Here is a 23,778-nt window from a genome sequence, read left to right as displayed (position 1 = left end):
GAAAAACCCTTGCGCGTTTTTCATCTAGCGAGGCATTCGTCTTGCGAGGTACCACTGTACTGTTTTTAACACTTGATTGGGAGCCGCCCAGAGTGGCTGGGGAAACTCAGCCAGATGGGCGGGGTATAAATAATAAATTATCATCATCATTATTATTATTATTATTATTATTATTATTATTATTATTATTATTGAACAGGGAGTGGAAGGCTATTACCTGCCCTTCTTCTTCTCCTATATATGTAATACAGTGTATATCAGCATCTTCCCTTTCACCAACACTTGTCTGAGAAGTCCAAAGTAAGAGTTCCTTCCGATAGGCCTCGTCTTTATATATTCTAATGCAAGCAGAGCCAGCTGGCAGCCCTCGGGGAAACCTAGATAGTGACAGCAGCAAAGTTCAGAAAGGGAGCATTCATAATTCAGACTCCTCGGTTCAGAAATCCCTCAGCCATTTCGAGCTGAGCCAAGCCTCCTCTGAGATTTGGCTCGGCTCATAATGGCTTGGCACCAGCCCTCCGCCGACACTTGCCATTCCTGCTGCCAGTTTGTATTATTTTTAGAACTTCCACCCCACATTTCCTCTCCAGGAAGGAGGTGCTCAAAACAGCTTACAAATCTAAAAGCAAGTGTAAAAGCAACCCGTTAAAACACCGGGGGGGGGGGCAGAAAGTGTTTGTCTGGTTTATATATATATGGGTAGACAAACTAATACCCGGGGGCCGGATCTGGCCCAATCGCCTACTAAATCCGGCCCGTGGAAGGTCCAGGAATCAGCGTGTTTTTACATGAGTAGAATATGTCCTTTTATTTAAAATGCATCTCTGGGTTATTTGCGGGGCCTGCCTGGTGTTTTTACAAGAGTAGAATGTGTGTTTTTATTTAAAATGCATCTCTGGGTTATTTGTGGGGCATAGGAATTCGTTCATTTTTATTTTATTTTTTCAAAATATAGTCCGGCCCCTGACAAGGTCTGAGGGACAGTGGACCGGCCCCCTGCTGAAAAAGTTTGCTGACTCCTGCTTTACCTCTTATGGTCCAGCTGTCTGTTGCCCTTGACTTTCTCCTCCTCCTCCTGCTTACACATGCTATTTCTCTTTCGCACTTTTCCAGGTGATATGCACCTTGGTGGCTGCCTTCCTTCACTTTTTCTTCCTCTCCTCCTTCTGCTGGGTGCTGACCGAAGCCTGGCAATCTTACATGGCTGTGACGGGCAGGCTGCGAAACCGCATTATCCGCAAACGCTTCCTGTGTCTTGGATGGGGTGAGGATCCCTTGGTCAAACCTGGAGGTGGGAAGGGGGGAAAAGCAAACACACCCTTCAACAAATGCACCCAGTGCTGAGCATCAGCTGAAGCTCAAATGGGTGGATTTGAATCATACTGAAAAGGGGTTCCTCTGCTCAGAATCCCAAATTCTATATTGCAGTGTTAAGGTGTGGAACCCAGAAGAAGACGCTGGTTTTGATGCATGAAACTGAAATAACACCACACACACCTGTATTCATTTAATCTCTGTTTGAATTCATTTTGAGGGGGGAAATTAGGAGAAGGGTTGCAACTCAGTGATAGATGCTGGGGAATGAACCTGGGACATTCTACATGCAAAGCAGCTGTTCTTCTCCATTATGGAAATTCCCCGTTATGGTGTGTCTCAGTATCAGGCATCTTTCTATGTGCCAGCAAAGAGAAGCATGGCTTGTTATGCTGCTGGGATGCTCACTTGGTTTGTGGTCGATCTTTTCAAACGTTGTTTGAGGATGGAATTTAGAATTCAGTGCCATTAGTTTTCCTTAAGGAAATGATTGGGAATGCAGCTGGCTTCACATCTCAGTGTGAAGAAAGTTCCATTCTCCTGGAAATTTTAAATTCAAATCCCCCAGTGCAAAACTGTTGCAATACATATGGATATTATTGCGGCATGAGTTGACTGTGCAATTGCTCCAGTGGGATGGATTGCTCAGATGCGGAGTCCGAACAGCTGACTTGAGAAATCTGTCCTCATCTACATGGGTGGGATTGTTCTGCCACAGTGCATGTTGTGTTCAGAGTGGTGCTGGTTACTGGGTCTCTCTTAAAAACACAGTAAGCTTTTCAGGTTGCTCCTCCCACTTCCTGGATAGCTATATCAGTGGTGTAATAGTTAGGGTGTTGGACCAGGCCTTCACAGGCTGAGCTTCGAATCCCCACTTACCTATGAAGCTTGCTGGGTTATCCTTGTCGGAATCCATGCTATGACCAAGCTACTCCTCCGGTCGAGCCTTCAGAATCTCCTCCAACGATGATTAACAACCTGAGCCTTTGATAAGGCTCCAGGCACGTTCCCCATTCAGCAGAGTATCAAAGCAGCAGAAGAGACAAGAAGTTTGAGCTACATTGCTAGGTTTTATTTCCAACTACACAGACAGAAAAGAAATATATATGCACTCTCTGTGAAAGGCAGAGAGCAACTGGAAAACAAAGGAACAGGAAACCAGTAACATCACATCCGTCTCCTATCTTCCGTGAGACTTCCAACAGTCTGGAATGTCTGGTATGCAAAACAGAGTCTTGTGACTCCAAGCACTGCACAGTGGCAACACACAGAAACCAACAATCCTGGGCCAGTCTAACCTGCCTTACAGGGTTGATGTGTGGATAAAATGAGGAGGCAGAGAGAACCATGTATGCCACTTTGAGCTGTGGAATAAAAAATGTAAGCGAAGGGAGGGAGATTACAGGGCAGATGAATTTTAAGAGTGTGACTAGTTATTTTGTGGCTCATACCACAATCTGTTCAACCTGACAAAATGCCTCTGAATGATCACATCACTGCAAGTTCAGCAGCATAACTACTTTATAAAAGGATTTGGGGGCTGGGTGGGTGAGAGGAGAACTGGAGATTATTTCCTGGTTCAGATTTCACTTCAAAGCGGAGAAGAATTGGGACACCTGTTGCACACTTCTTCTTTGAGGGGAAAATTAGGCTTGTTGATACATTCCACTGAACATAGGTTCAATGCATATCCTGTTCCGGTCAAGCAAATATAGAAGCCAAAAAGATCTAAAAGGTAAGTGATTAAACTTCTGAGCAGCTGCATTTCAAGATTTCTCCTGATATTCTCAGTTGCTGAGAATCACAAGTGGGGAGAGTGTTGTTGCACTCAGATCCGGCTGATGGGCTTTCCATAGGAATCTGGCAATTTTTCACAACGTAGTGTGCTTTGTAGATTTTCAACAATGTATGATTTTTTAATGCATACTTCCCCGATATGCACAGTTCTGCGCACTTTTTCTTGGTTGGGAAACCGATCAACTCAATTTGCTAAACTTCAAAGGATAGCTGCAGTTCGGTTTGCATATTATTTTCAGAAGTGTAGCTTTGCATTAAAATGAAAACTGAACTGAATTGCCCCCCACCCTTCAATCCCTAAGGGTAATTCTTTCTTTCTGCACCTCTGGCTGTGACCAAAGTTACAAAGTCAGCTTCATTGCGGCCGCCTGCTGCTTGCTTGGCCCTGAGCTAAGTAATCCTTTAACCTCTTGGATTTCCCCAGGGTGGTGTTGATTTGAGTGGAACTCCTCTGAGAATTTAAAAGGATCTGTTTCACCCTTCACACGGAAAGGTATTAGAGGATTGAATGGCAGACATTTAGGGCCATGTCCTGCTCTGGGACGCATCCTAGCCAGTAGGAAAACGGAAACTTCTCATGAGTGTCAAGCAGAATATTTTCTCTCTCAAGAGGCATGTGTTGTGGGAGAAATTTCCCCTGGGGATTCAAATAAAGATGCTCACAGTCAGTTTGCAGTTAGCAAGACCTTGTTCAATAATGTGTTACTGAACAGAGAGCTTTCCATAGGGATATGCTCTCTATAGGCAAAATGTGTCACCTTGGCTGTTCCATCTTCTTCCCCAACCACCTTCTACCACCTCATTGCTCTACCATCTTTCCATCCAACCACCAGAGGTGGTGTGCTGGTCCTGTGGGTATCCAAGAGGCGAGGTCCAAGTCCAGTCCAAGGTCGAGGGTGCAGTATGGAGGCAGTCCATCAAAGCTGAAGCTGGGTCCAAGGCAGGGAGTCGGGTGAGGTCAGGAGCTCTGGCAGGACAGGGTGCAGGCAGGAAATGGCTACCAACAATGTTGCTCCCACAACTTGGGACTGGGGTTGGCTGGCTGGGTTTTAACTGCCCTGAGGCATAGGGCGGCCCCAGTCCACAGGTGACTCGCCTCTCCTGGCCTGGCCTGGAGGTGAGCACTCCTCCTGCAGGAATTTAGTTCCCTCCACCTCTCTGCCCTGAGCCTCTGCAGCTCAGGAGAGGCTGGAGGGTTACTGGATCCAGAGGCAACCTCAGCCTCCCCTGACGGGGCTGAGAGTGGAGCACCTGCAGGCAATGGGTCCTCCATCACCTCAGGAGCCAGAGCAGACTCAGCTGGTGCCTGCACCTGAGGATCCAGCACAGGTGAGGACCCTTCAGGCTCAAGCCCCAGCCCTGGCTCAGCTGGTTCTGGAGGCAGGGAATCCTGTGCAGGCTGGGATTCCTCAGGTTCAGCCTCCGAGTCCGAATCCCAGGACATCACAGGTGGTTTTAGGATAGAGTGACTTGGCACCACACTGCAGAGCACCACAAGCAATGCTGCAGAATGGATTGTGAGAGGCGGGGAGTGCCACACAGGGCATTGCTGTAATTTGAGAGCCCCAAGTCCCCCACTGCAACCACAGTTCTTGGAAACACTTCCTAACCCCCCTTTTAAAGCATTTATGTAGCTCCCTCCTTGTACCCTTTTCATGTTATCCTTCCATCATTAGAGAGGACACAGGTAGCACTGTGGTCTAAACCACTGAGCCTCTTGGGCTTGCCAATCAGAAGGTCAGTAGTTTGAATCCCCATGACGGGGTGAGCTCCCGTTTCTTTTTCCCAGCTCCTGCCAACCTAGCAGTTCGAAAGCATGCCAGTGCAAGTAGATAAATAGGTACCACTGTGCCGGGAAGGTGTGCTCTGGTTTGCATCACGGTGTTCCATTGCATCAGAAGCATTTTAGTCATGCTGGCGGCATGACCCAGAAAGCTGTCTGTGGACAAATGCCAGCTCCCTCGGCCTGAAAGCGAAATGAGCGCCACAAGCCCATGGTCACCTTTGACTGGACTTCACCATCCAAAGGTCCTTTACCTTTACTTTTTTTTAACCTTTAGTCATCTGTTTCCCCCTTAACTGCTTCATACCACTTCTGTGATTGAGTTGTGTTCTTGCATACATAACACCGGCCTTACTGATAATGAGCCTAAGAGAAATTCCGCATCAGCGTAAATGGCGCAGTTGACTATTTCCACCCTACTTGTAGGCAGCGAAATCAGGGTGGGAGGGATTTCTCCAGGTAAAGGAGAAATTTTTGCAGCAGTTTCTTCTGGGTGTAGGACTCCATTAGCAATAGCAAATCTTCTGGAATGTGCCCCCCCTCTTTGTTTTCCTGCCTCCAGAAGTGACAACAGCACCTGTGTCATGTGATGGTGTTAATTTTGTAATCTTGCCCTTCCTCCCAAAGGATGATGGGAAGGCCATGCAAATGCCTGGCCACCATTTTGCATCTTCTAAAGTACCCTGGGTGAATAGGTAAGAGGAGGATAGCAGCAGCTACTGTATTCCCACGCACACATACATATGGTATAGAAGATTCAGAAAGTATATTTTAAACCATGGATGGGGAATTTGAGGCACTCCAGCTAACATGCCCTAGTCAACATGGCCAATGGTCAAATATTCTTCCATTAGCTGTTCTTGAGGCAGAAACAGTGGCAAGCTTTAAAATCCTCCTATCTGTCTAACTAAGCAAGCATCACAGTGTTCTGTTTTATTATTCATCGACATCTAGCTGAATGTTTTCTTTATGGGTTCTCTGTTTTTACTGGTGTATTTCTTTGTGCTTTTGCTTTTAAATGTTGTATATACATTTTTTATCTTTTAAATCATCTTGCAGTGTTTCATGTAAACAACTTAGGGATTTTGCATATTAAGCAGTATATATTGCTGATGATGATGATGATCTAGTTGGCCTTATTCAATGGCCTTGGATGGAAAAAAAGAATAATCCAAAATATTAGCAGATAAATGTTCAGCTCGGCTCTCATTTTAAATCTGGGAGACACTCTTCAAGTGAAGTAGAAAGAGTTGGAAGACGAGTTCTTGATCTCCTTAAACTGCAGAAAAGACGGTTGCATTTTTGTAATGCCCCCCCCTTGTTAAAAACTCCCTACCAGGACTGCATACATGGAAAAAACCAGCATATTAAGGAGGGAGAAAATCAGGGTGGGGTAGTGTTGGACTAGGACCCAGGCAACCCGGGTTCAAATTCCCACTTGGGCCATTTACTCACCTGTAGCACAGCCTACCTCACAGGGTTGTTATTCGGATAAACCTGGCAAGGGATTTGCACCACCTTTAGCTCCTTGGAAAAGTGTGATATGAACACAATAAATAAATATTAATAATTATAATTGTTAAGGAAAAGCCATGCATAAGTCTCTTCCTTATCATAGAATTGTAGAGTTGGAATGCACCACTTTGTGACATGGAGCGAGGCAGCTTTTTCCATTTTGTTTGAGTTGAGCTTTTGCTTTGTCTGTTTGTTTTCTTGCATGGGGGAGCACTGAAAAACTGAGCCCACTCTCCCCTGCAGTTAGAATTGGTAGAGACCCAATTTCTAACACCTCGCTCAATGTTATGTGTAGAACTGCTCTCCAAGTCAAGATCTTCTCTCCCGAGAGATCCTCTGTTTACTATCGCTGAGCTTTATTGACTCAAATGACTTTAATTTATTTGCTTTTAGTCTTACCTTGTGTAATCCCAGTTTAATTGTCATTTAATATCCTTTTAAAAGCTTGGCAGCAGAGAGTGAGCTCTGAATCATCAGCCCTGTTAACAGTTTATCGAGCCTCTGTATCGGGTGCATTGAACTACGCTCTCCTTGAGTTTCTGGGAGAACTAAGTCAGAATATTTGTGGATGGCTCAGTTGGTTAGAGCTGATAACACCTAAGTCTCAGGTTCAATTCCTTTACGGGAAAGCTGCATATTCCTGCATTGCAGGGGGGCGGATAGAGTGATCCTCTTGGTCCCCCCTGACTCTATGATTCAGTGAGCATCTTTGAGAAAGTGATAGACATTTGTTTGATCTTCCATTCCACCCACCCCCATTCTGAGGGCCAGACTTAGGTAAAGGTAAAGGGACCCCTGACCGCTAGGTCCAGTCATGGACGACTCTGGGGTTGCGGCGCTCATCTCGCTTTACTGGCCAAGGGAGCCGGCGTACAGCTTCTGGGTCATGTGACTAGCATGACTAAGTCGCTTCTGGCGAGCCAGAGCAGCACGCGGAAATGCCGTTTACCTTCCCGCCAGAGTGGTACCTATTTATCTACTTGCACTTTGACGTGCTTTCAAACTGCTAGGTTGACGGGAGCAGGGACTGAGCAACGGGAGCTCACCCTGTCACAGGGGTTCGAACAGCCGACCTTCTGATCAGCAAGCCCTAGGCTCTGCATCCCCATTCTGAGGGCTTGACTTAGGTGGCCATACTTATAGCCTTGCATCTACTGAGATGTTGTATTCTGTGCTATGAACTTAAATCAAGGTGTGTTCCAATTGAAGAAAGGAAGAATGGAAGGAAGATCTTGATAAGGTCTCCCCAAAATGCTCAGGTTCAGACTTTGTTGCACCCCCAAGGGAAATTCCATAAAGTGGGGAACCGCCTCTACTAGTCCCATACATCTTGAAACTATAAGGAGAGCCCTGCTGGATCAACCTGGTCTCCCATCAAGTCCAGCATCTTGGTCTCACAGAGGCCAGCTGCATGCGTGTGGCATCTCTGGGCACTCAGCCACTACACATATGTGCAGATCACAGGTGCGTTCACCAGGCAGGCAGGCAGGCAGGCAAGCACGCATACACAACAGAGGGGGACATACAGACAGAGGATGGAGCATTCTCAACAAAGTATAGTTCCCAGGATTCTTTGGGGGAAAACAAGTGGTATCTTAGTACTGTAGATATATATGGTAAGCCCACAACTTATGTGGTGGGTACGCTCCATCAATTGCTCCCAAAGCCAAAATCGGGTGCAGGCAACGGCTAATTGATACACATCCAATAGACGCACCACTGTGCATGCGCCCATTGTGGCAACCCAGAAGTAGACGGAAAAGGGGGTGCGATGGGGCAGGGCAGCGGCAAGGCGGGCTTATGCACAGTCCACCCACACATGTGGGGGTCAGGAACATCACCCCATGCAAATCAGTTGTTGCCGGTATAGAAAAAACACACTGCGCTCAATGGAAGATGGGATTGCCAAAGTATTTTTTCCTGGAACCCCAGCACCCCCTTTTTTTTACATGTTTGGCCATGCACCTAAAGCTGAATGTGCACAAGTTGTGGATTTACTGTGGTACAGGTGTGTCCTTGTTTGGTTGCAGCAGTCATGTAGCACCTTAAAGCCCATCGGCTTCATTGTGGCAGAAGCTTTTGTGGACTAGAGTCCACTTTCCCCCCCCCCCCCGATGCATCATTTCCTAGCCCACAAAAACCTGTGCCGTCAGAAAGAACTGCTACGAGATTTGCGATGTGTGTGCCTGTGTGTTTCGTTTCTTTGGCCTCAAACAGGCTCTTCTTATCTCAGCAGAAACAGAGCCTCCTGCTTCTGGACTGACAGGTCACCTTGGAACACCATTAAAGCAATTTCCCTTGCTGGGAATTACGTGTGGTGCTATCCTTAAGAAGGACCGGTGGACATGGCAGCCACCGGCTCAAATGTGCCTAACACCTTGAGGAAAATCTGCCTCAAATCCCATTGCGTCTGTAATGAGCGAGGGCTTTTGTCATTGGGATGCTAAGCCCAGCCCGGCAAGCAATGTCTCTCTGACTCCTAATGGGATTTGCCCATCTTTAGCAGCGAGATAGATTGATCCACGCGTGACTCAAGGGGATGGGGCTTAAGAGATGCCTGAGGTCTCCTTAGGTGAGGAGGGAGGCAGTTCCATCTGATACACAGCCAGAAGTATCAGAGAACAAGGGTTAGTGGTTTGTAAGTCCCTCAAAGTAGGACACCTTTATGCAAGAACTGGATGCAGGGAGTCCTTCATGCAAAATTGCAGGGGGCAGGCGAGAAGCAATGAGGATGGGTGACCATAACAAGAGAATTTGCAAAGACTGAACTGAAATGAAAGTTTTTTATGATACTTGCATGAAAGTTTTCATTCCTGAGGCCCTCCTGTCGAAAAATTTCAGTCTACCCCTGGAGAACATTGGGCAAAAGGCTGCCCTCCCAGTTTCACCACTCATGAAATGCAGGCAAAACTGTGGATCCAGGTTTAATATTATTTTAATCTTCTTGAAGGAAGAAACAGATTTCGTCGCAACTCCTTCCCATACCCTCTCTTAGACTGTTACAGTGGACGCTCGGGTTGTGAATGTGATCCATGCGGGATGCATGTCCGTAACCCACAGCAGTGCGTCTGCACATGTGCGGGTTGCAATTTGGCACATCTGCACATCCGCAAAGCACAATTTAGCACTTCTGCACATGCATGACTGTTGAAACCCAGAAGTAACCCATTCCAGTACTTCCAAACAAAAAAAATTCCTTCCAGTAGCACCTTAAAGACCAACTAAGTTAGTTCTTGGTATGAGCTTTCGTGTGCATGCACACTTCTTCAGATACACATCTGAATACACTTCTTCAGATGCACTTCTTCAGATACACATCTGATACAGATCTGAAGAAGTGTGCATGCACACAAAAGCTCATACCAAGAACTAACTTAGTTGGTCTTTGAGGTGCTACTGGAAGGATTTTTTTTTTGTTTTGACTATGGCAGACCAACACGGCTACCTATATGTAACCAGTACTTCCAAGTTTCCGCAACCTGAAAAAACGCAACCTGAAGCGTCTGTAACCTGAGGCATGACTGTACTTCCTTGTCCATTGCTATGAACTAACAATGATTTCACCACCCCTACCCCGAAAAATGTTCTCGAAAGTGTTCTCGAAGTGTCCAACACGATTTTGACCAAACTGCGGGTGGCAGTGGAAGACGTGCCTGGCGTGCTCTGGTCCATGGGGTCACGAAGAGTCGGACACAACTAAACAACAACCCCCCAAAATAATATTTGTCAATATTAGTGCAATGCTGAAGATTTATCTCACATTTGTTTGAAAATTCTCCGTCACGTAAGGGGGGTGTTGGAATTCCTACAGACCTTCCTGGGTGTTGAGATCAGCAGAGGGAGTGACCCACCTCCTTTAGAAGTTGGCAGTTGTCTTGGTAGTTCCACTTTCCTCAAATGTTCGGAGGGTGTTGGTCCAGCAAGAGAGGGGGCATTTTCTGTTGTAGAATTTTCTCCCCACAAAGTTGTGTCTGGCTTCACTGTACAGCAATCAGCAAATGCTGAAGATGAACCTCTTTACCATATCCTTTGGCACCTGAGATGATTTTTTGTGTAATGTTAATTTAATAAGAAATTGTGGCAGTTTTATTAATTTCCTAAAAAAGAGAGACTATACAAGATTTTGCAAAATACAATATTACCAAAGAGGATCTGGTGACCATAAACACAGTCCATATACAATTAGAGATGTAAAGGTAAAGGTATCCCTGCCCGACAGGGCCAGTTGTGTCTGACTCTAGGGTTCCGCGCTCATCTCGCTTAAGAGGCCGGGAGCCGGCGCTGTCCAAAGACACTTCCGGGTCACGTGGCCAGCGTGACGAAGCTGCATCTGGCGAGCCAGCACCAGCGCCGCACACGGAAACGCCGTTTACCTTCCCGCTATAAAGCAGTCCCTATTTATCCACTTGCACTTAGGGGTGCTTTCGAACTGCTAGGTTGGCAGGAGCTGGGACCGAACGACGGGAGCTCACCCCGCCGCGGGGATTCAAACCGCCGACCTTACGATCAGCAAGTCCTAGGTACTGAGGTTTTACCCACAGCGCCACCCGCGTCCCTAATTAGAGATGAGTGTCAAATAAATACAGATGTGAAGTTAAACCAACATATATGAACCATAGGTATGTAATTGCAAGGAAGGTAGTGAGTAGAACTATTTATAACATATAATGGTTAATACCTTGAGTCTATATGGGATGCGGGTGGCACTGTGGTCTGAACCACAGAGCCTAGGGCTTGCTGATCAGAAGGTCAGCGGTTCAAATCCCCGCGACGGAGTGAGCTCCCATTGCTTGGTCCCTGCTCCTGCCAACCTAGCAGTTTGAAAGCATGTCACTTTCAAGTAGATAAATAGGTACCACCCCGGCGGGAAGGTAAAATGGCGTTTCCATGCACTGCTCTAGTTTGCCAGAAGTGGCTTAGTCATGCTGGCCACATGACCCGGAAGCTGTCTGCGGACAAACGCTGGCTCCCTCGACCTATAGAGTGAGATGAGCACCGCATCCCCAGAGTCATCCACGACTGGACCTAATGGTCAGGGGGTACCTTTACCTTTACCTTTACCCTGAGTCTATATTGGCCACATTCATTCATAGACCAAGGTGGGTTTGGGGCATGTTCCTCCTTGCTTGCAAATGAAATAAAATCAGACCAAAGAGGTCCGAATCATCCTTTTCTATTGGCCGCTAAAGACTCTCAGCTTAATCATCGGGTTTTTTCCAGCAGGAAAGTGAAGGATAGCTCAGCCAGTAAATGCATGAGGCTCTTTAATCTCAGGATCATTGGGCAGAAGATTCCTGCATTGCAGAAAGTTGGACTGGACAGCCGTCGTGGTCCCTTCCAACTCTACAATTGTTTGGTTGTATGGAAGTCTTGCTAACTCTCTGGGTTGCAAGGATGATAGTGGAGGGTAGACTGCTGATGGCTGCTGTCTATGTTGACTATGTTTCTGGATGGCGGTTGCTGAGAATCAAAAGTGGGGAAGATGCTCTGGTACCCAGGTCCCAATTGTATGGTCACCTGGTTGTCCAACGTGAGAACAGTATGTGGAACTAGCTGGGCCATTGGCCGGATCAAGCATATCTCTTATGTTCTTAGTAAAAGGAGCCTTCGTCTTAGGGGAGAAGTCTGGGTCTCCTTCACCCCAAGGCAAGCAGACTGATTCCTTACTGCAAAGGGCCATTTGGAAATGACTCTAACCATAACTGTTTGCCTGTTTTGCTTTATTCCGTTTAGGTCTACCTGCCTTGGTGGTGGCCATTTCTGTGGGATTCACAAAAGCCAAGGGGTACGGCACCATGAACTAGTGAGTAACAGTTTCCTTCCTTCTTTCTTTCTTTCTTTCTTTCTTTCTTTCTTTCTTTCTTTCTTTCTTTCTTTCTTTCTTTCTTTCTTTCTTTCTTTCCTTCCTTCCTTCCTTCCTTCCTTCCTTCCTTCCTTCCTTCCTTCCTTCTTCCCTTCCTCCCTTCTTTCCACTCACATTTCAAGGCACACATTTTTTGCTTGCTTTCTTTATTTGCAAAAATCTCTGTACCGCAAACCACCGAGCAGCCTAAAATATTCTGGCGAATGGTATAAAAGCAACAATAAAATTACATCCCTAAAATGAGCACAAAATGCTTCACAAATCAGCAGATTGGCTCAACACGTCAACATTGCTGGATCACCCCTCGGGGAAAGCCTGGGCGAATCGATGAATTTTAAGCAGGATGCGGGTGGCACTGTGGTCTAAACCACTGAGCCTCTTGGTCTTGCTGATCAGAAGGTTGGCAGTTCGAATCCCCATGACGGGGTTAGCTCCTGTTGCTCTGCCTCAGCTTCTGGCAACCTAACAGCTTGAAAGCACACCAGTGTGAGTACATAAATACGTACCACTGTGGCAGGAAGGTAAATGGCATTTCTGTGCGCTCTGGTTTCCATCGCAGTGTTCCGTTGTGCCATAAACAGTTTAGTCATGGTGCCACATGACCCGGAAAGCTGTCTGTGGACAAATGTCGGCTCCCTCGGCCTGAAATCGAGATGAGCAGCGCAACCCCATATGCACCTTTGACCGGACTTACTGTCCAGGAGTCCTTTACCATTTTTTACCTTTAAGCAGATGCCTAAATGCCAATACTGTAGCTGCCTTCCTGATGTTTATTAGATATCTCTTGTGGATTTTTGCTTGATGGTTTCCCATTGAGGCACCTGGTTCGCAACTATGATAGCAGAATGACCTGGAAGCTGTACGCCGACTCCCTCGACCAATAAAGCAAGATCAGCGCCGCAACCCCAGAGTCAGCCATGACTGGACCTAATGGTCAGGGGTCCCTTTATCTTTTAAGTTCTTTCAGAGTCCCAAGTCTTCCTCTGGGTTTTAGTTGAGACTTGGTGGGGCAGTTATTCCTACAGGGAGTCCCAGCCTCTTCCCATCTCAAGAAACATGATTCAAATGATATTGATAGTTTAGTTAAGTCTTATTCACTTTCCAAGTTTCCTTTTTCTGTTATGCTAAGAGAGAGTGTGCGCATGTATGGGGATGCTGGACTACATGATTGGCCTGATCCAGACTCTTCTTAATGTTCTTTTACATGGCAAGAGTATTATCTCTCTCTGCACTATGGAACCTGAATATTCTTTGTGAGGCGTGACTAGCAGACAGCCCAGATTTTGCAGCAGCTTCCCAAAGCAAAATGTTGGCATGGTTGCAAAGAGGAGCAGATGCTCACAGGGAACTCCAAAGAGAGCAGCCCAGCAGAATTGTCAGGATCGAGTTTAGGGACTCTGGATGTCCAGGTGGCAGATTCCCCAGTGCTCGGAGGAAAACAAGAGATGAGAACCAGCTGAAATTAAATCTGCGAGGAAGGAAAATGGAGTCAATCCTATGCAACACTGGGTGGATCAAAACGATATTGCAGTCTACCCACAGCTGACCTCTAGAATTCTGATGTATTTAAAAATGCTCTGTTTGACACGTGCATTTGGAATTAGCACATTTTGATATGAGTTCAGATGGTCATATGTTCACCATGGGAGGTCTGAGGTTGATGAAATATATTGGGATGTGCAGGGAAGTGCAGAGCTATACTACTACTACTACTACTACTACTACTAAATTTATTATTTTTACAGCAACAACAATCTTTATTACGGTCCAGAGACCAACAAAACATTACAAATCAATACAGAGTTCATACAGCCTACCTCCAGGTTAATCAAGCACTTTGTTTGGAATATAGGGCTCATTTGTTCTTTCAACCACCGATAAAAACTTTGCCACTGCCAAAGTTCTAGCTTTTGTCCGGTTTATAACCCACCCATCTGGCTGGGTTTCCCCAGCCACTCTGGGCGGCTCCCAACAGAATATTAAAAACACGATAAAGCATCAAACAATAAAAACTTCCTAAACAGGGCTGCCTTCAGATGTTTTCTAAATGTCAGGTAGTTGTTTATTTCCTTGACATCTGATGGGAGGGCGTTCCACAGGGCAGGCGTCACTACCGAGAAGGCCCTCTGCCTGGTTCCCTGTAACTTGGCTTCTCACAGTGAGGGAACTGCCAGAAGGCCCTCAGAGCTGGACCTCAGTGTGCGAGCTGGATGATGGGGGTGGAGACGCTCCTTCAGGTATACTGGGCCAAGGCTGTTTAGGGCTTTATAGATCACCACCAACACTTTGAATTGGCTGGTCAGGGCATTGGAAGGTCTGCAGGGCTTCAGTGATACCAACATTTATGCTCCTCCACACACCCAACCACTTCTCTTCACCGTTGCTTATCACTCAAGCTCACTCAAGCCATGTTCCCAAGCTCTTCCTTAGTGCGATGCTGATAACACCAAGGGTGCAGGTTTGCTCCCCATGTGGGATAGCTGCATATTCCTGTTTTGCAGAGGGTTGGACTTCCAACTCAGGGTCCCTTCCAACTCTACAATTCTATGAAGAGCCTGCTGCTTCAGGCTAATGGTCCATCTATTCCAGCATCCTATTCTCACAGTGGCCAATCAGATGCTCCAATGGGAAGTCCACAACCAGGACCTGGATGCAACAGCACTCCACACTTGTGAGTCCAGGCAAGTGTTTTTTCAGAGGCATAATGCCTCTGACTTTGGAGGTAGACCTTATGGCTAGTAGGCACTTAAAGCCTTTTCCTCTGTGAATTAGTCTAAGCCTTGTTAAAGGCCCTTCAAGTTGGTGGCTATCCCTACATCTCATGGGATCGAATTCCAGAGTTGAACTATGGGCTGTGTGCATAGTTTAAAAAAAGTTCTGGGAAATAATGAACGCGCGAATAGCTTTTAGAAGTCCTGGGAAATAATGAGCTGACCAGCAAGAACAACAACAAAAATTCAAGCTGAAAGTTCCCTGTGGAGAAGTTTTTGATCTACCTGCACTTCCGATGCAAGCTATTGGATGTTCACTGAGTGGAGAGTTTTGTGTCTGCTCCTGTCTGGCAATGGAGCAGCAGGAATTAATCACATAGCACAGAGTCACAAGAAAGAGTTTGTTCTGCAGAGGGGACCTGCACAACGGTGCGACAAAGCACAGCCAGGACACAGCTGGACGTTGTGGTGTTTTAGCATTTGTAGGAAAGATAAACAGGAAGTTACTGACACAACATGGCGGGTTGCAGTTTGTAATCACGCAGTTCCTGGACAAAGGCAGCCTCCCTGTTGCCTCTCTAACCTTCACATTCACGATTGTGCAGGACTGAATAAGTTAGAATCCCTCAGTTCCAATTATTCCTATATATGGAGAAGCTTCCTATTTTCTTGTTCCTGTAAAATCACTATTCTTCCTTTGGCCTACATTGTACCACTTTAAACAGTCCTGACTTTCCACAAAGAATCCCATAGATTATTTGCTAAGGATGCTAAGAGTTGATAAAGGTAAAGGGATCCCTGACCATTAGGTCCAGTCGTGGACGACTCTGGGGTTGTGGTGCTCATCTCGCTTTATTGGCCGAGGGAACCGGCATACAGCTTCCGGGTCATGTGGCCAGCATGACTAAGCCGCTTCTGGCAAACCAGAGCAGCACACGGAAACACCGTTTACCTTCCCGCTGGAGCGGTACCTATTTATCTACTTGCACTTGGATGTGTTTTTGAACTGCTAGGTTGGCGGGAGCAGGGACCGAGCAACGGGAGCTCACCCAGTCGCGGGCATTTGAACTGCCAATCTTCTGATCGGCAAGTCCTAGGCTCTGTGGTTTAACCCACAGCGCCACCCGCATCCCACTAAGAGTTGATAGGAGGCGCCTATTCCCTCCGTAGTTCTACAGCTCCCAGAGTGGTTAGAAATGGTGCTTGAAAGAACATACAGATATTTTTAAACCTGGATTTAATATGCAGAGAGCAGCTAGAAGGATCCTGCTTAATGAAACATTAAATGAAATGCATTTAAAGGTGAACTTACTTAATCCATACTCAATGAAGCAATACGTGAACCCCCCCCAAAAAAAACCCAACCCCAGCAACCGTTGCAATTTTCACGTCTCTGAATTTTGCAAAGCTGTTTTCCTACAAAATAACATGTACGAGAAATGTATATACGGTTGCAAAGTGTTAATAAAACAATCATATGTTACTGAAAATATTATACCCCCCAAATGCATTTGATTATGGGAAGTTGTTTTGTGAAAACGTGTAGAGAGGCAGAAATATGGAAGAACAGGGTTCAAATCCCCACTTGGCCATGAAGCTCAGTGGATGGCCTTTAGGGACAGTTACTGCCACTCAGCCTAACCTACCTTGCAGGGTTGTTTTGGGGGTTAATTGAGAACAGAGAGAACCATGTGCTCCACCCCGAGCTCCTTAGAGCACAATGTGGAATATAAGGGCAATAAATTAATTAAAGCCACTTCCGCCTTAGGAAGAGGTGGGGTTGCAGGCTTCACGCTCCCACCACTCGCACAGCGGCTGGAGCCCAGCCCCCGTGCAATTGGGGGAATCCCCGGTCGTGTCACCCCCTGGCCAGCCAATCGGCTGGCTCTGGGGCTGTGGCCTGCCTTATTTAAAGCAGGACGCGACCAGAGATCTCCCTCTTTTGCCACCTGCCAGCTGTTCCTTCTTTTCCCACCCTCCTGCCCTATAAGGTTTTCATTCCTTGACCTTGCTATGGACCTCAGTTGGTCGCCATTGAGGGGCCTGGTAGGAATTTTTCCACTTGGCAATTTGGCACCCGCCACTTGGTTTTCGCCTACCTCGTAGCAAATCATGACAACTTTCTTGGTATTGGCGGTTAGGCATTGGTATTCCTCTGTAGATGGATGAGGGGAAGTAGCGCCATCACCTGCCCCACATATTGAAATGTAGTCCGATAAAGGATTCCAGGGGGCGTGGCCCTGTCCGAAGCCTATGGAGGTGAGGGCCTAAGGCACGCCCTCTATCGATGATCCCAGGGGAGTTCCTAGTTGATGTGCATCAGCAGAACTCCCCCTACTGGTGGTTAACCCTTCCCGGACTTAAGCAGATGGGCTGCAGTCAGATATAGTCAGTTAGGTCCAATGCCTAAGCCAATATCGCTCATCACCTGTAACCAATAATGTTGTGGCCTTATTTAGCCCATTAACCTTAATAATTGTGTCATGTGTCTTTATTTCCACTGGGGGGGGGGGACTCGCCATGCAGAAATAAATATTTTAGACAGTGTGTATATTAGGAGAAATTTTCCCTAAAGTGCTGATGAATTTTCACAATGACAATTTTTAACAAAATAATAAAATGTGAATATGTGAAAATTTGAAAATTTGAAAAGGAAAAGGAAAATTGGGTGAACACAGAATTGACAGGTTTCCCCAACCCTAATTAATATAAGTGTTTATCATGCAACTTGTCTCATTGGGTAGTCCCCTCCCGCTTCCCATATTCTTCATTTTTTAAAATACCTTTTTCAGTTCATTATATATCATTTCCCAGAAAGCCTTAATCTTTGGGCACGTCCACCATAGGTGAAAGAATGTACCCTCAGACTCTTTGCATTTCCAACATTTATTATCATGCAGGTGATAAATTTTAGCAAGCTTGACTGGGGTCATGTACCACCTATAAATCATTTTCATAATGTTCTCTCTTAGGGCATTACATGCCGTGAATTTTATACCGGTGGTCCATAACTTTTCCCAGTCAGCAAACAAAATGTTATGACCTATGTCCTGTGCCCATTTAATCATGGCTGATTTGACTGTTTCATCCTGAGTGTTCCATTTCAACAGCAAGTTATACATTCTTGAAAGGATCTTAGTTTTAGGTTCTAACAGTTCTGTTTCCAAACCATATTCTTCATTTTTTAATGTTGTTTCTGTGCAATGTTTCTGCTGTGCCTGGAGACTAGTCTCACCACTGCTCTGACGTCTGTTTTTCCCCTCTTCCTCTCCTAGCTGTTGGCTGTCTTTGGAAGGGGGTCTCCTTTATGCCTTCGTGGGACCAGCAGCGGCTGTCGTTTTGGTACTTTCCCCGAATTCCGAACATTTTTCTTTTTCTATGTGTGCCTTCCCTATGCTCCCAACTCCCCCAAAGACCACTTATTCTTTTATTTTTATTTTTTAAAAAGAGACTCTCTCTCTCTCTACCTTCAAGAGGAAATTGCTCCTTGAGGAAAGCAAAAGTGCCCAAGCTAAGGTCCTTTCTCCACAGGAGATTTGTTTTGAATTAATTAAGAGTGTGAATGCCATATTGATGGGTGAATTTGAATGAAGGCACTTAAGGGAGGGAAAAGAGGATTAAGAGTGGTTTGCTTCATGTAGCAATCGCAAAGGTCTGGCATTAGCTGTGTTCAAAGGACCCTGAATATACTGTGATTAATAGGCATCCACAAACAAAACGTAATTCAGGACAGTCTGTCTGAAATGTGCATAAACAATGTTTGAGGGACAAGAGATCTGGCAAGGAGTCATGGACAACTGGGAGCGGGGCTAACCTTGCACAGGATCTCTGTGTTGTAGCAACAGAGAAATTGTAGGAACAGTATAGCCATGCATCCTTGGAGCATGCCCTCTCTATTTTTCCCTCTTCCTCATTACGTCTAGGTAAATGCAATACACAATGCAACAGGGAATAATAAAAATTGCAAAATGTATTATTATTATTATTATTATTATTATTATTATTATTATTATTATTATCTGCCCTTGATGCTAATATCTCAGGGAAGGTTACGATATTTAAAATACAGTTTCAAAACATGCAATTAAAAAGAGGCATCGAGAGTATAATAATAATACAGTGGTACCTCGGGTTAAGAACTTAATTCATTCTGGAGGTCCGTTCTTAGTCTGAAACTGTTCTTAACCTGAGGTACCACTTTAGCTAATGGGGCCTCCCACTGCCGCTGTGCCACTGCCACATGATTTCTGTTTTCATCCTGAAGCAAAGTTCTTAACCTGAGGTACTATTTCTGCATTAGCGGGGTCTGTAACCTGAAGTGTCTGTAACCTGAGGTACTACTGTAATAATAATAATAATACTAATAATAATTTTATTATTTATACCCCGCCCATCAGGCTGAGTTTCCCCAGCCACTCTGGGCAACTCCCAATTGAGTGTTAAAAACAATATAGCATTAAATAGTAAAAACCTCCCTAAACAAGACTGCCTTCAGATGTCTTTTAAAAATAATATAGCTGCTTATTTCCTTGACATCTGATGGGAGGGCGTTCCACAGGGTGGGCACAACTACTGAGAAGGCCCTCTGCCTGGTGAGAGGTGAGCGATGGGGACCAGCTCACATTTTGATGCGGAACGCCCCACTATGCAAACTTGATATGCAGCAATCCTTCCTTTCTGAAAGTTTGCATTGCAGTTCTTGAACCAAATGCTATGTGCAAAAAATAAATAAAATGTGCGTGTTAGGGTGAAGGGTGCATTGAAATGCATGCCTTAGTGAAAATAACATACAAAATGCATTATGTTAAAGGAATTTGTTTGCCAAAAAAGTGCATATCCAGAGAAATTCACGCTAACCCACTGATGAATTTTGCAAAAGTGGCACGGAATCGTGGAAGACTGAATTTGAGACTGGGGGGGGGGGGGGAATGAGCAGCTGAAATTGATACATTTTTCCAACCCTGATCAAAAGGAGCTCATGGCCTCTTTGAGCCCAGGGGGCTTTAAAGCAGTTCTGTCTGTGTGTCTTGTGTTTGGGATGCTGACAAGGAGACAGCGCCATCCTTGAGCAGAGAGACATGACATCTTTCATGCTCACACACTGGTTTCCTCCCTCCAATTTGTATTCCTGGGAACTCTCTTGAAAAATTGGTTTGACTCCAATGTCTGCTTTCCCAGACACCAAACGTTCATCATGCAAAAGGCGCTAGGACCAAATAAGAAATTAGCAGTCCTGGGTCCTCTAACCTTGTGCAGGTCAGAGTCCCTCTGGCCACTCAGATTTTGCTGTTAACCTCTCTTAAGCAATGCTAAGCTGGCTGGGACCTATCTGGGCATATTCAGCAGGTTGAAATGTATGATTTTTGCTTCTGATTTTTGACATGGTTGGGCTTTTCAAACAAACGTGTCTGTCTGTTGTTTCTCTTCCAACAGGTGAACATGGTTATTGGTATTCTGGTATTTAACAAACTTGTATCGAAAGATGGAATAACAGATAAGAAACTGAAGGAACGGGCAGGGTATGCCTCATATCAATCATTCCTCTAAGCAAAAAAGAATGAAACCGGAAACTAAACAGTCACACTCGATAACCAGGCCGGGGTGGAGGAACACAATGGGGAGCGTGATAATGGTAACCCCCTCCCTCACAAAAAAAGAAAGGAGGAATTAGCTACTAGAGCTTCTTTTCCCAATTGGGACAGAGATGAAAGGCAAAGGTTTTCACTTGAGTGTGGTTTACTAAAGGAGCAGAAATGCAACAGAGAACTTCATGCAAAAAAAACAACCTGAAAACAAGGATCCAATTGATGCTCGCCAAAGGAGACACTGGGTGGCTCATTGTACGTGAAGCTAGTGCTGGGCTGAACTTTCCAAAGAACAATGTTAGGCCTGGATTTGGGGACTGGGCTGAGGGTGAAAAAGTAGGTTTTGCCATGGATGCGTGTCCATTTTCTCTGGGGTGGAGCTTTCATGAGCTCATCAAAGGTTCCACTTAGGGCTGCCACCAATTTCTCCCCAAACCAACTCTCAGAATGGAGGCATGCTGGGAAGTGTACTAGGCGGGTTGTCAAATGCTGCTGGTGGTTGCTTGTGAGTAACCAGGCAGGACTCCAACCTGTCTTTTACAGGTTTTATTGTGCAAAGTATTTACGGTGCAGGTCCACAAAGTTCATGTCCGTCTTAGTCACTTGCAGAATCCGGGAGTGGCCCCTTCCGGCTTCTCCCCCAACATAAAAGCTTTGGCACCCCAAGTCTCTTCCTCCCCTCCTTGCGTTTAACCCCTCTGCGCAAGCTGGGTGACGGAAGGGGCATGCGTCCCCCTCTCTTCGTTTGGCTGGCCCCTTCACTCTCTTCCTCACTGGAGGTGTGGCTTTTCTCACCACTGGAAGAGGAACTGCTCCTCAGGAGCTTTGGAGGCTCTCTGTATCCCAACGGCCCCCCTGCCTCCCTCCCCGGTTCCGATAGCCAATGGGTCTCAAACCCTTAGTGATAGCCAATGGGTCTCAAACCCTTAGTGAGTTAGAGACTTCCCCTGCATGTGAGAAGGGACGCGGGTGGCGCTGTGGGTTAAACCACAGAGCCTAGGACTTGCCAATCAGAAGGTCGGCGGTTCGAATCTCCGTGATGGGGTGAGCTCCTGTTGCTCGGTCCCTGCTCCTGCCAACCTAGCAGTTCGAAAGCACATCAAAGTGCAAGTAGATAAATAGGTACCGCTCTGGTGGGAAGGTAAACGGCGTTTCCGTGTGCTGCTCTGGTTTGCCAGAAGTGGCTTAGTCATGCTGGCCACATGCTTTACGCCGGCTCCCTCGGCCAATAAAGCAAGACGAGCACTGCAACCCCAGAGTCAGCCACGACTGGACCTAATGGTCAGGGGTCCCTTTACCTTTACCTGCATGTGAAGACAGGCTCCGGTGGATTGAGCAGACGAGACCAAGAGTGGGTCTAAAGGTCAAGAAGGCAGTTTCTGCATGTACTGTAGAGGGAAGTGAGGGGCAGATGAGGTTCATCAACCTGGAAAGGTAGCCCATCTAGAAGAAAGAAAACTCTTCCTAAACCTCTGCTGTCTTGCAAGGTACAAAAAACAATCATCCAAATCCATTTCTACTCAGAAGTAAGTCCTGTGGAATTCAGTTGTTCCCAGACTGCCTTGGGCTGATCTGGAGGAACCCAGATCACCCCAGGATAGATTGGGCTGGCCAGAGCAATTGGCAGTGGACAGTTCATCTAGCAGGGAGAAAGAGAGGCTGGCAGCCCCAGCGTGATGAGTGGAGAATTCAGTCCTAGAGGCGGCAGTGTGCTCCTTTGCAGTATCAAACCGCACAGCCAGAAAATTGCTCGATTGGGAGTTATTGTCCTGTTAAAACATGACTGAGTCTTCCAATCAAAGCCTCCTCCAGCTGGTTATCGACTGTGTCAAATGTGTACTGAAAATGAAAACATCGAGGGAAATGTGGGCCTTTGCTTTTCCATACCTTTCCTTCCCCCTTCTTTTTTCTGTTCATTTCTTTGCTTGCATGTGAAATGTTCTCTCTTAAAAAGTACGTTATCCACGTTGAATGGTTCTGCTGATCTTGTTACCTGTTTAGAACATGTTACCTGTTGAGAATGTGGAAATGCCTGGGAGAGCTGGATCAATTCAGGTCATCTAGCCAGCTAAGGTCAACCTGGGGTTTTTTTTGGAACTGTGTTGGAGAAGTGGCAACGCTGGGGGTGGTTATAGTAGATTTTGATGCACGTGACATGAGAAAACTTGAAAGTGGACATTCAAATTATTCCATGAAGCTCACAGTCCGCTGCCGTTGGCTCCTCAGTAATGATAATTCAGTGGCATAGACTGCGTTTGAAAATGGAGGTTCTGTACAGCCATAATGGAACAGTCATTTGGCTCAACTGATAAGATGATTCCATATTTATCAGTCATATTGTTGCACTCCAGTGCTTCCAGGTGATGTAGGCAGTAAAATAAAATAAACATTAAAGCCAGATTTAAATTATCAGAAAATATATTTCAAAAGAAGCAAGCCATCTCTATCCCACATAAGAGATGAGAAGGCCGCTAACTACTCTACCCACAAAAAAGTGGTTCAGTTATGTCCCTTTCAATTAAAATAAAGGGGTGTGTGGAGGAACCATTTATTTCCAGTCTCTCCCAAGAAGAGAGTAGCATTAATTGCTCTTTGAAACACAGTTGCATTACAGCAAGGAATATAATAAGTTAAATAAACTGTTTGTTTGTTTGTTTAAGGCTTTCCAAACTGTTTCCCAACACATGTTTCTAAAGCCGAATACAACATAAATATAAAAAATGGCATCTACCGAAAAAAAGAAGAGGGCTTTTTATTTCTTTATTTGATTCCATTTCTGAATCACTTCCCGTAAAATATCTCAAAGCAATTTTCACAGATTAAAAACCGTTCTGAACGAGTGGGGGAGGGGAGTTTGGATTTGATATCCCGCTTTATCACTACCCTGGGACGCGGGTGGCGCTGTGGGTTAAAGCCTCAGCGCCTAGAGCTTGCCGATCAAAAGGTCGGCGGTTCGAATCCCCGCGGCGGGGTGCGCTCCCGTTGTTCGGTCCCAGCGCCTGCCAACCTAGCAGTTCGAAAGCACCCTCGGGTGCAAGTAGATAAATAGGGACCGCTTACCAGCGGGAAGGTAAACGGCGTTTCCGTGTGCAGCTCTGGCTCGCCAGAGCAGCGATGTCACGCTGGCCACGTGACCCGGAAGTGTCTTCGGACAGCGCTGGCCCCTGGCCTCTTGAGTGAGATGGGCGCACAACCCCAGAGTCTGGCAAG

At 46.0% G+C, this 23,778-nt stretch overlaps 1 protein-coding gene across 3 annotated transcripts in view; it reads left to right on the top strand.

Moving 5' to 3' along the window:
* The window catches only part of ADGRB1 (adhesion G protein-coupled receptor B1), a 393,844-nt gene that overhangs the window by 330,307 nt on the left and 39,759 nt on the right, over positions 1-23,778 (top strand). For all 3 annotated transcript variants that reach the window (XM_081918643.1, XM_081918644.1, XM_081918645.1), the window contains exons 21-24: positions 1,114-1,264; positions 12,143-12,212; positions 18,259-18,325; positions 20,417-20,502. In XM_081918643.1, the coding sequence (XP_081774769.1) occupies positions 1,114-1,264; positions 12,143-12,212; positions 18,259-18,325; positions 20,417-20,502 (374 nt within the window). The remainder of the gene's footprint in view (positions 1-1,113; positions 1,265-12,142; positions 12,213-18,258; positions 18,326-20,416; positions 20,503-23,778) is intronic.

The sequence above is a fragment of the Podarcis melisellensis genome, assembly GCF_964234715.1.
Source record: "Podarcis melisellensis genome assembly, chromosome: 7".
Classification (NCBI taxonomy): Eukaryota; Metazoa; Chordata; class Lepidosauria; order Squamata; family Lacertidae; genus Podarcis; species Podarcis melisellensis.
This window is presented reverse-complemented; position numbering and strand designations above follow the sequence as displayed.